This window comes from Pteropus medius, unplaced genomic scaffold (assembly GCF_902729225.1).
Source record: "Pteropus medius unplaced genomic scaffold, Ma_sr-lr_union100, whole genome shotgun sequence".
Taxonomy (NCBI): domain Eukaryota; kingdom Metazoa; phylum Chordata; class Mammalia; order Chiroptera; family Pteropodidae; genus Pteropus; species Pteropus medius.
This window is the reverse complement of record NW_024349922.1, coordinates 1-11,536: the sequence shown is the minus strand read 5'-3', so window position 1 is coordinate 11,536 and position 11,536 is coordinate 1. Positions and strand designations below refer to the sequence as shown.

The 11,536-nt window shown below is 56.0% G+C and overlaps 1 protein-coding gene across 2 annotated transcripts; it reads left to right on the top strand.

The window, feature by feature from the left end:
• The first annotated feature begins 428 nt into the window (after positions 1 to 428).
• Positions 429 to 11,187, top strand: LOC120583075 (granulocyte-macrophage colony-stimulating factor receptor subunit alpha-like). 2 transcript variants are annotated; one of them, XM_039838408.1, is made up of 5 exons: positions 429 to 515; positions 2,346 to 2,488; positions 9,945 to 10,071; positions 10,195 to 10,324; positions 10,811 to 11,187. In XM_039838408.1, the coding sequence occupies exons 1-5, from the start codon at positions 443 to 445 to the stop codon at positions 11,112 to 11,114; spliced, it is 777 nt and encodes a 258-aa protein (XP_039694342.1). In that variant the 5' UTR covers positions 429 to 442; the 3' UTR covers positions 11,115 to 11,187. The 2 variants fall into 2 exon arrangements, with proteins under 2 accessions (XP_039694342.1, XP_039694343.1); XM_039838409.1 differs by lacking the exons at positions 429 to 515; positions 2,346 to 2,488 and adding an exon at positions 5,823 to 5,935.
• The last annotated feature ends 349 nt before the right edge of the window (positions 11,188 to 11,536 follow it).

Sequence of the window (11,536 nt, the reverse complement as noted above, 5' to 3'; positions counted from 1 at the left end):
TTTTCTTTTCCCCCACTGGGGGCCTCCCCTGTCCCACTCTTCAGCTGCCACTCACAAGAGGACCAGCTTAAAACGCCCTTGACGTTCACTCTGGGGTTCTGAGCGGGTCCCCACAGACACGTCTCAGCAGCAGAAAGGTGGGCGGGTGACGGCCCGTGACGGTGAGCTGGGCACAGACGCACAGGGCAGGGCCCCAGACAGAGTTTCTTTGGCCCAGTTACCTGCACGTCGCCGTGAGAGACGCGGGGCAGTGACATTTATCGCTGCCTCCGAGGGACTTTCGAGAATGTGGGAGGCGAGCTTGTCTTACCCGGTGCCCAGAGGATGCTCTGAGGGGACTCTGCGGACAGCTGCACGGTGGCAGGGTTCCTGCCGCGGCTGGGACCCTGCCTCTGACCGGGTGTCTCCGCTCCAATCTTTAGGTCCAGCTGCAGAGCGAGGGATGGCGTCCGCACTGGCTTTCCTGAGCCTCCTGGCATTGCTGACATCCGCGGGCTGTGAAGACGCTGCCTCAGGTAGGTGCCGGCAAGCGCTGTGGGAGGCGGGGGAACAGGGACCCCCCTAACACTGACGGGGACCAGAGTCCCCGGCTGGGCCACCTCCCCCTGGCAGGGGATGTCTCGTTGGAGGTGCTGCCTCCACCGTCCTGCAGAGCCAAGGCTAGGACATGTCCTACAAGTCCTGCCCCAAACCCCAAACCCCAAACCCCAAACCCGGCCAGTGTGTCAGACCCTCTGCTCGGTCGGGAGAAAGTTATTGAACACGAATCTCTCGCCAGCCCGGAAAACCTCTCCACAAAGAAGTGAGGGGCGGTGGAAAGAGAGACAGAGACAGAGGGACAGACACAGAGAGACAGACGGACACGGACACAGAGAGAGACAGACAGACGGACACAGAGAGACAGATGGACACGGAGACAGAGAGAGACAGACATGCAGGGACAGGGGAAGAGGGAGGTGGAATGTCCCCTCGTCCTGCCCCTAAGCACCCTGCCCGCTCCCTCCGGCGGGTTCGAAGCCGCAGCCCGGTGCCCGCTGCAGGTGGACGCTCGTCCTCCCAGCAGACGGACACGGACGGGCATCCACGCCCGGGATGACCCCACCACAGAGGCGCTGCCCGTCATGCCGGACACTCGTGGGCGCCGAGCCTGTTGCAGTTGACCTTCAGCCGTTTGCAAGCTGCGTGTCCACCTGTAAAAGGACAGAGAGAGAAACTCTGAAAGAGCAGGAGGTTGCGGGGGGATCACTCCCCATGTTCCCCGCAGGGAGAACTCAGCCCCTCGCTTTCACCGGTGTGCGCCGTCGCCTGTGACAAGCCTGTCCCCCGGGTCGAAGGGGACGCCGTGTCCCCTCCCCCACCGCGAAGGCCCGACCGGGAAGCCGCCGATTAAATCAGACCGTGGCGCACGGGGAGCGGGGTTCAGGGGTGCAAACTCGCAGGTGTAAAATAACCACGTCCTGGGCACGTGGTCCTCGGCCCAGCCCGCGGACCGCAGGCCACACGCGTTGCTTCCCGTCACTGCGTCCTGGAAAGTGGCCGAGAGCGCATTTTAAAAGTTCTCGTCACAAGGGGAAAGAGAAATTCCGTAGCCGTGTGCGCCGAGGAAGGCCGCCTGCACGTGGCGGGGCGACCGTTGGGTGACACATACAGATAACTAGTCGCGATTTCGTTCGCCCGAAACGAACAGAAAAGGTTACGTGTCCGCTGTCTCTCAGGTCCGAAGAGGTAGGAAGAAGCCCAGATGTGCACTAATCTACACGTCGCAACGGAGAGGCCGAATGAAAATAATCGGCCCCAACGACAAAAAATTAATAACGATAACAGCCGACTCTGCGTCCCCGCCTGCCATGTACAGACGGGTCCAATTTCCCCACGTCCTCTGAAACAGTTATTTTCTTTTTCTAAAAAAAAAAGATCATTCTAGCTAAAGTCGTGGTGTCATTGGAGGTGTGTGGCGGTCACCTTTCTCGACGGTGCGTCCGAGGGCGTTTCGAGCCGCATTTGAAAGGCGACCGCGGCGTGCCAGGCACCCCAGGGCCGTGGGCTGTCCTGGTTTTGTTTGGCTTTCCCTCTGATGCCTACTGACTTTGCGGCCTTTTTCAGGTGCTTGTAAATGTCAATGAACTGCTCCCTTAAAAATGGTGGACTTTTATCTTTGGCGTCCACAAGGGAAAAACGAACAAGAGCATGCATGGCAACCCAGCCAGCACGCTCTCCAAACGCCGCCCGCCAAGTGTGATTTCAGTGTCACCAGGGGTGGGGAACGAGTCCTGATTCTTGCTAACTGTTTTTTATTATTATTATTATTATTATTATTATTATTATTATTATTATTTAAATTACAGCGCAGGAGAATCTTTCTCCAATTACGAACGTGACGCTGGATCCGAGGAAAAAAATGCTAGCCTGGGCTTGCAGGAGAACTGTGACTCAGCAAGAATGCACGATCCACACACCGCCCGACTCCTCCACCAGGCCGACCCCCCAGGTGAGGGCTTGAGGCTTGTGCCTCATGGCTTCGCTTCTGGAAAGCCTAGAATTTCGTGGGACAGCCCTCTGGAGTCCCCTCCCCACTGCAGAGCCCCTTCCTATTTGCTCTGGTTGGAGAGAGAAAACCATTTCTCCTGTCTCCTTAGGTTCCGTGACGGGGGCCTGCAAAGTAAACTGACGACGGACAGGTTAACAGGAGAAAACGTGTATTGTTTTGTTTGTACGTTTAATGTTCACATTCCACGGAGCTTCACAGAACAGAAGTGGATGTGACAAGCAGTGGTTAGACTCGGAAGTTTATATAAGTGTGGCTTTTTGCAAATAGGTCGTGGAGAAGTGAGTAGGCAGAGAAAAGGGGTTTGGGGGGCTTCTGGGGCCGGTAGAGTGTGTGGACATTACACAAGAGGTGGTGGCGCCCTTTACAGGCACCAATAGGACAGGTCAGATATGCCACCAGGACCGCATCTGCTGGATAAGACTGGGCAGAAGACCCCATTCGAGGCCGGCGTGGCTTGGAGTCTCTTGATGCATCTTAAAATCTTTTTATAAAGTTAACTCCCCAATAGGACTCCTTTGGAACTTTTCCTGGAAATACGTTAAGTCAGTTGTGAGGGTGCACTTTTCCTCCACAGTGCATCTTTTCTTTCTCTTTCTTTCTTTCTTTCTTTCTTTCTTTCTTTCTTTCTTTCTTTCTTTCTTTCTTTTCTTTCTTTCTTTCTTTCTTTCTTTCTCTACTCTCTCTCTCTCTCTCTCTCTCTCTCTCTCTCTCTCTCTCTCTTACCCTCCTCCTCCCTCCTCCCTCCTTCCTTCCTTTTCCTTCCTTTCTTTTACCCTCCCTCCCTCCTCACTTCCTTCCTTTCTTTTATTCTTTCTTTTCTTTTATTTTTTTCCCTTTTCATCTTCAGTCTTTCTATTTGGTAGAAAAAGCTAACTTTATGATCTCTGAGAATTGGTGAGTTTGTAAATCACACGACGTGCCTCGGCCCCTCCCGACTGTCCTGCCTTTTCTCTCTGTTTCATTTTTCTTTGCGAAGTCGAGAGGGCTTGGGACGTGACATGCACGCGACGGTCACGGCTGCGTTCTTGCTTTGGTCCCGGGTTTCGTGAGCTGAGCGTTGCGGGAATAATTACGATGCCGCCTTAGATGGGAGGGAGACGTCGTTGGTCCCGGCGAAGAGCTTCACTCACGGCCCTGAGCTTCGTCTGCCTTTGTCAGGCACAGAACTTGCGTGTTCTTGAAAACCTTTTTCTCTCCACACCGGTGGCGATGACCGGGGAGCTTCCTTCCTCACGTCCCTCGTCGCTGTGTTGGGGTGTCATCACATCTTCTCGCAGATTTCTTGCCTCGTGGAATCAAACTCTGGACGCTCCTGGTCGATTTTTTTGTTTAGTGTTGAATTTAGCTCATGATTATGACACTTGAGGTTTTGCTAGAATTTTAAGGGAGGTTTTTATTTATGTTTTTCATGTGGTTTCAACAATGTCATAGCAGAGCTGGCCCAGCTCCCCCAAAACCAGGTCCCTTTGCGTTTCCCCGTACGTCACGGCCGGCATCGGCGCCGTGGGTGTCAGCGACCTCTGCCCGCGAGTTCACAGTTTCCCGTTTTCATCATCTCAGGCAGTGTGTGCATTTCCTTCCTCCTGCTCGGCACAGATCTGTTTTCAGAGTTTTGTCCTGGAGAGAGAGAGAGAGAGAGAGAGAGAAAAGCTAGTCCTTTTGGGGAGAAAGGGTTGTCATTTTTTAAAAAATAATCGAGTGGCCGAGTGCTCCTTCCTTCTGGTTTAATAGTGAGGGTGCTCCTCTCTTTAATTATGTGTATTGGGGTGCCTTTGGTGCGTACCTTTGGTTATGGAAATATGTCAATGTCAGGTGTGAGACTTCATAAGTCCACGTCCGAAGGCGCTTCTCCAGTAAGGCTGTCACTGGGCTGCCTTCTGGGGCCACCGATCCCAAGCTTCTCCCAAAACTTGACTAGGAGAACACGAATCATGGTTGTTAAATTGTTGAAACTGTTTTTTTTACTGAGTAGTTGGCTGTAAACTCAGAAAACAGTGGCTGTGGAATCTCCACCTGGGGTGTGCGTTCGGTTTCCTAGGAGGGTGAAGCCCAGGCGGGTATTTGCCAACGCAGGAGAGAGGCAAAATACACCATTTAGGCAACACTCACACGCCGTCCCCAAGGCTGTATTTTTAACTCACTCCTTCCTGGGCCCTCTGGGGAACTGGAGAATCGGCTGGGGACAAGGACAAAGGTGACAGAGCCCCATATCTCTGCACTGGCTCCTTCCAGACTGTCAGCTTCTCCATGTCAAAGATCAGTCACCCCTTCTCCCGGGGGACCTGGCCTGCCTCTGCCGTCAGGGCGTCCCCACTCCCCTAAGCCACCCTGCTAGGGTGTCGTCTTTAGTGGAATCTGGGCCCCTTTTTATGCGTGGACAAAGTGGATCCATTTATGTTATTGGCAGCGTGGCCTGTTTCGTCGATCTTGTAGACACAGATTCGTGCGTTCTCTCTTTTCGCTGATTCAATAATCAGGATAAATGTTACGTCCTTGTTCTGTAGTCAGCGAATGTTACATCGCGACTGTGTAGTCCTCGGAACAGGATCAGACCTCCCATTATTCGTGAGACGATACAGAGTCACAAGCGTTTTCACAGTATTTACATTGTAGCCAGGGTGCTAAGCAGCCCAGAGGTGATTTAAGGTCTGTGGGAGGATGGTCAAAGGCTACGTGTAAATACGATGCTGTTTTCTGTCATCGGCGTGAGCCCCGCTGGATTTCGGGAATGGGGTGTCCTGGAGCCTCGCCCCTGCACTCGGACGGGCAGCCGTGCCGCCGTTGCGTGTCCACCTCCCTCGTTAGGTCTGGCCCGCGTACAGTGCACGTTAATGCCGCTCCGGTTTCTCTTTATCGTGAGGAAACCCGAATGCCCGTGATTCCTGCGTCCGCTCCCGCCAGGCCGGCCACGTGGCCGGACGCCATGCACCTTCCCTTCCCGTCTGCTCGGTGGCCCTTTGCCCTGAAACTTCGGGTTCAGGCGACAGGATATCGATGTGCTTGCTTTTTTTTTTTCTTTAGATAATCTATTTTTTCCTTTCGTGTCATTGTTTCGTGTGACCAGGCTTATGACCAGCATTTGACACTCAGCGTTGTGCTGGTGGGGGTTGATGTCATGTGGTCACACCCCTGCCATGTCCACTGCCCCCTGCTCTGTCTCCTGGTTCCTCATTTGGTCTCTGTCCAAGTAGGGATTCAGGGGGAAGATGCCACGTGGAAAATAGAATTAAAAATAAAGTCTCCTATCCTGCCGTGGAAAGGCATGAAGCTCTGACCCTCGCGCCGACACAGATGGAGCTGGATACCATGACGCTCGGTGAGCGAGGCAGACACGGAAGCTCACGGTGCGCGACGCCATCGACGTGGCGTCCACGCACACGGGAAGCGGTTAGTGTTCTCGGGGGCCGGGGGCGGGGCACGGCAGCGACCACGCATGGGCACGCGGTCTCCTTTTGGGGCGACGAGAATGTCCTGGAAATAGAGATAACGTTTACGCAACGCTGTGAACATGCTCCATGCCCCTGGCTCGTACACTTCAAAGGTTAAAATGGGAAATTTTATGTTATGTGTATTTGATCACGATACAAAAATTAAACTTTTTCTTTCTTTTTTTTTTTCCAGCCTGCCACAGCATTATTACTACAATGCAGCAGAGTAAATAATCATGATTGACAAACCTCCCGCAGGCCAGGGGCGCTGGCCTGCACAGGATAAGCTGCAGGGGTCACTCTCCCCGCCCCTTTATAGGCTTCTGGCCACGCATGATTGTCTGTGGTGTGTAGGGTTCACGAAAGCCCTCAAGTGATTCTGGTCCCGGTCCGGCTTGTCGCCTACACACTGACGGATCTAAAACTGCCGTAACTCCCCCCCTCAAAACTCGGCAGGAGCCGCCCCCCGGCTGGCTTCCGTTGGCAGCTTCAGGGCCTCAAATCCCCCTGATCGTTGTGTGGGCCGTGGACCTTCTGCCTGGCTGTCCGAAGAAGTTCTTTCCTACTTGGCTGACTGGGAAGTGCTCCTCTCAGGAGCTGCGTTCAGCCGGCTCTCCCTGCATTTCCCATCATCTCTCCTTCTTGGTTTCAAAATACATGTTTTCCTTTGTTTTAGCGTTTCTGAGCAACTTTTTTTTTTTTTTTTTGCGTGTGCATGGGGAGCAAATCCTTTTCCTAAGAAAGTTTCTCTAGAAATGGAAAGAGAACGTGTCCTATTTCTGTCTCTAGCACGTGATCGTGGCACGGTCAGGGAGAGGGGGTGGGGACGCGTGATTTCTCCATTGTTGCCTGGATGCTTCCAGAACCCCCTGCCGGGAAGGAAGCGGGCGCCCAGACCCCCGCGTGCAGGCCTGGCCACACTCTCCGGAATCCCTAGAGATCTGGGGTTCCCCGAACCCCATCTCCATCCCGGCACACTTGAGGAGAAGCAGAACGAAGAAACAAAATCGCCTTCCAGCCCCCAGCAGCCTTCCACACGCTGCAAGACGAGGAAAAGCATGTTACTTCCCAGCGAGCATTAAACTCGTGGACACACAGAAAGGCAGCCAAGTGAGAACGAGCAGAGGCCGTTTCTTCAAAGCTGGCCCTGGCGAGGGGTCGGCCACTGTCACTTCCATTTACCAGAGTCTCAAACTGAGACAGACAAGGGACGGGAAGAACACTTCTGTCTACACTCTTAGGTTCCGTGGGCGGGGGTGTGCAAATTAGACGGACGCTAAAAAAGATAGATTTTCTGGAGAAAAGGCATACACATTTTCTTGGGTGTTAAAATCTTTGCATGGCATGGGTGGGACCTTCACGGAAAGAACGGAGCACCCCCCACCCACAGACACACACGCCGAAGCCGTTACCTTGAGAGTTTATATGCCGCTTTTGACAAAGCACAATCAATTGTGACAGGACACAGAAAGGGGGTTCATGTTCCACGGGTGTGTCTGAGCAGCTCCGTCCTACCGCTGACTCTCCTTGGCTGCGAAACTCCCCAGTGAGGGAGGAGACACGAGCCCTCACTTGTCAGAACAGTCCGCGTTTAGTCAGAGGTTGCCGGTTGTCTTTTGCCTCCAGCTCAAAACCATCTTGGCGCCGACGTGACATGTTCTGGGGTGGCGTGTGACCACTACGTTGCAAGCGGTGACAAAATGCAAGAGATTCTCAGCTATTATCGAAGTCCTGGCCGCCGTGGGCCAGTGGTGGCAAAAGTTCTTGTCGAGCTTCCTGTGTTGTCACCCGAGGTCTGGTGACGCCAGGGTCGGGCTTCCCGCAAACCCGCCTTGTACGACAGGCTGGCTTGGTGGGCCGGTCACTGCAGGTCGTGGCTCGGGGGTTTATTTTGTCGGTGACACGGCCGCTGTCCGTGTGCGTGTTCTTTCCCTCACAGCGGCCGTGACGTGCGTCCCAGGCGTCTGGCTGAGCGACCGTGAAGGGCAGAGTCTCAGCCTCTGGGGGAGCGAGCTGCCGACGACCCGTTGCATTCACGCGCTCGAGGTGACATCACTAACTCGCTCGCATCTTGACGCCTGAATTTTGCAGTGAGGACTCGGGGGACAGGAACGGCCAGGTCCACACCCTAGGACTCCTGCTGGGAGAGGGGATGTGACCTTCCTTCATGCTCACACTTCAAGGAGGTCCTGGGGGAAACACGTCTGCGCTGTGGGACCTGCCAGGGGCTCGAGGAGCCTTCGGTTGACGCCCTGGGCGGCACGGAGCGTGGGGGTTCAGGGCGATCTCCGGGGCCCCCAGCTGCAGGCAGTGGCGGTTCCCGCGTGGGGTCGCGGTGGGCTCTGTTGGCAGTGCAGGGAGATGAGAGAAGCTCAGTTCGGCCTCTGCCCCGTGGGGCGGCTGGGAGTTGCTGCTCCAGACTGGATGATTATGTCCCCAAGAATTCGCATGTTGAACCCTAAGTCCCAGTGTGACGGTGTCAGCAGGCGGGGCCTGGGGGAGCTGACGAGCTCACTCCCGCGGTCGTGAACCCTCCTGGGTTCGGTGCTGGGGGGCCTGCAAATCAAACCAACAAAACACAAAGTAAGGGGCTCGCCGCCCTTTGTGAAAGGGACCCCACAGAGCTCCCTCGCCCCTCCCCCGTGAGCGCACCATGACCAGACGCCGCCTGGGAACCAGGAGGGGGCCCTGAGCACACACTGGGCCAGCTCGCCTCTGAGTGGGGATGTGCAACGTCCAGAACTGTGACATATAAGTGTCTGTTACTGAAGCTGCCCAGTCTGTGGGGTCTGGTGATGCCACCTGGACAGACTAAGGCCCCCCCGTTTCCCGTCGACGACGGAGGCTCCCACCCTGCAGGGCCCGGCGTTCCCCCTTTTCCTGCCTCTATGAACCTTCCAGACGGGTCATGGAAGAGGCAGAGTTAGGCCTGGTCGCCCAGCCCAGAGCTCGTCCAACACTGATACCCAGATGCACCCCAGACACATCACGAAAAGCAGGTGCTGGCTCAGCGGACCTGGGGGTGTCGAAGAAGAAATGCCCCGGACACGTGAAATGCGCAGGAAAGACTTTATTCAACGCTATTGTCCTAGTGGAGAGATTGAACTTAAGTCTGCATTTAACAGGGGCAGCTGGGGAGTTACAGCCCGTGGGCCGGTCGAGAAGGTAGAGGAATGGACATTCCCGGGAGGAACTGGGATTGGTATGGAAAGGGAGGAAAAAACCTTTCCTCTCCCCTCTGAGGTTCAGTGACAGGGCCTTGCAAATTAAACTAACAAAAGATAGATTGAGGAGAGCCAGAGCATATGGTTCTTATTTGATGTTGGAGGCCTTCCTAGAAGAATCGTGAAGACGCAAGAAGCTGGCTGGAGCGGCTTTGGGGTTTTTGTGCTGTTTTCAGCAAACAGCAATTAATGTGTAGACAGTGAGTCCACCATGGAAGGGACGGCAGACGGCGGGAGGTGACTGTTTGGGACGCTGGTGGAGGCGGCGTTTTAGAGAAGCTCAGTACGTAGATTCCTTTTGGTGCCGTCTCTGGGCTCACAAGCGTCTAGAATTGTCCCTGGTGATAAGGCTCAGTCTGCCTTCCGGGTCGGAAGCGGGAATGGGGGGGACGCCTCCCCAAGGGGACGTTTACGCGGGCTGTCGACGGCCCGGGCGAGGGCGGAGGACGTGTGTCTGCTGTCCCTCAGGAGCCTTCCGCTCAAAATAATCTTTAGGCTGAAGTGGCCTCTTTGAGCTGACACACTCTGATCCGCTGTAGAAGCGAAAATTTGGGGTCTCGGCGATCGGGTCGAGCGGGGTTCTTTGCCAGAACGGCCAAGGCAGGACCCAGTCGCAGATGGCTGGGAACAGCGCGAGTCCGGTTGGCCCCAGGGGCCCCTTGAACGGCGCGGGATTGGGTCGGGTTCGAGGGAGTCCGAGCCGCAGGTGGCGTCTGTGCCCTTGACCTTGCCGCTCGCTTCCAGGTCTCGGCGGACAACACCTACTTCTGCCTCTTTCCAAACTCCGTGCTGCACAGAGGCGCCACCCTGACGGTGAACGTGACGGCGGACGGGGACGTGTTCGAGCACGTGCTGGCCTTCGAGAACCCAGGTGACGCCGCCTCCGCCGGCCTCCGAGCTGGGCCGCGGCGCCCGGCCCGGACCGCACGGACGCGGGGACGGCTCCGGCACTGATGGCGGGGCGGGCGCTGAGGGTTTCCGCTGGTCTCCGCAGGCCCCGACGGCTCCGCGGCCGGCGGCTTCTCCTGCCTCATTTACAGCCTGCGCCGGATGAACTGCAGCTGGACGCCCGGCCCGGCCGCGCCCGCCGACGTGCGGTACCGCCTGTTCGCCTGGACCGACCCGTAAGCCGCAGCCGCGCGCCGCCCGAGGCCCGTCCTCCGCCCTCCCGTTCAAAACCCAGGGAGCCGGGGCCAGCGCCACGTCGGGGTGGCGCCTCAGGGCGGGGGCGTCTCTCTGAAATGTCAAAAAAAAAAAATGAAAGGAAAATTGTTTAAAATTAGCTGTCACCTGTCCTCAAACGGCAAACCCCTCTCCGGTCCTCGAGGGACTGAGAAATCAGCACTGTCATGCGGAGAACACGGATGGACCGGCATGTCCACGCTCGGCCCCGGGAACGGGCAGCCGTCCTGCGTTTGGCAGCCTCTTCGCAGCTGCCTGGGTGCCCCCCACCCGCCCTCACACTTGAGCAGGCTGACAGCACCCCCTTCCTCGTCTCACCTCCAGACGGGTATCGGGGGTCTGGGAGGCGGGGGGCTTTGCTTTAGGCGCTACGTCTCCAGCAGGACACACGCACCCCACTCTCTCCCCGATCCCTTTGGGAATTGTAGGCACGATGACGAGGTCGAATGTCCCCACTACCTCCTGGACTCGAAGGGGACACGCGTGGGCTGCCATTTCGACAAGCTGGCCGAACCGAAGCGGACCGATAATTACTTCTTCCTGGTGAACGGAACCAGCAAGCACACAGCAATCCAGTTCGTGGACTTCACTCCGTTCAAGGCCGTTCAGATGGGTAAGACGATGTCTCGCCTGCCGTGGTCCCCGGCCGTGCCCGGTGCCAGCCGTGTGCCTCGCTGCGTATCGCTTTGCTCGTGGACTGCGTGGGGTTGGCACGCTGGGGCCAGGGAATGACCAAATACTGACACGTCACTTACGGTGAAGCCAGGCGTGGTGTCTGTCACGTTTCCATCAAGTGGTCAACACGTAAGCTCGTTTTATGTGTGTTTCTGTTTAAAGACGCCTCCTCGAATACGCGTTGCCGATGAGTGCACACGGAACTCACGCAAACGGCTGTATCCCTCTAGCCTGAACGAAGCGTGACGGACGCAAGCATTTTCTCCGTAAGGCACATGGCAGCCTTTTTGTGCTGACGAGTGCAAGGGAATGAAAAAAAAAATGTTTCCTCTACCCTCTTAGGTTCTGTGACTGAGGACTGCAAACTAAACTCACGAAAGCCAGGTTAACAGGAGAAACGCATGCCAATTTAATTCTCATTTTTCGTTTTTACACGCACAGGCCTGGGGGTGTGGGGGGGCGGGCCTCCAGAGAAAAGA

What these genes read in the sequence shown, in the direction of transcription:
- LOC120583075 (XM_039838408.1), top strand. Translation starts at nt 443, where the DNA reads ATGGCGTCCGCACTGGCTTTCCTGAGCCTCCTGGCATTGCTGACATCC. An exon ending in CCACCAGGCCGACCCCCCAG is followed by an intron (nt 2,489 to 9,944) that starts GTGAGGGCTTGA and finishes GCTCGCTTCCAG; the next exon opens with GTCTCGGCGGACAACACCTA. An exon ending in GCTGGCCTTCGAGAACCCAG is followed by an intron (nt 10,072 to 10,194) that starts GTGACGCCGCCT and finishes TGGTCTCCGCAG; the next exon opens with GCCCCGACGGCTCCGCGGCC.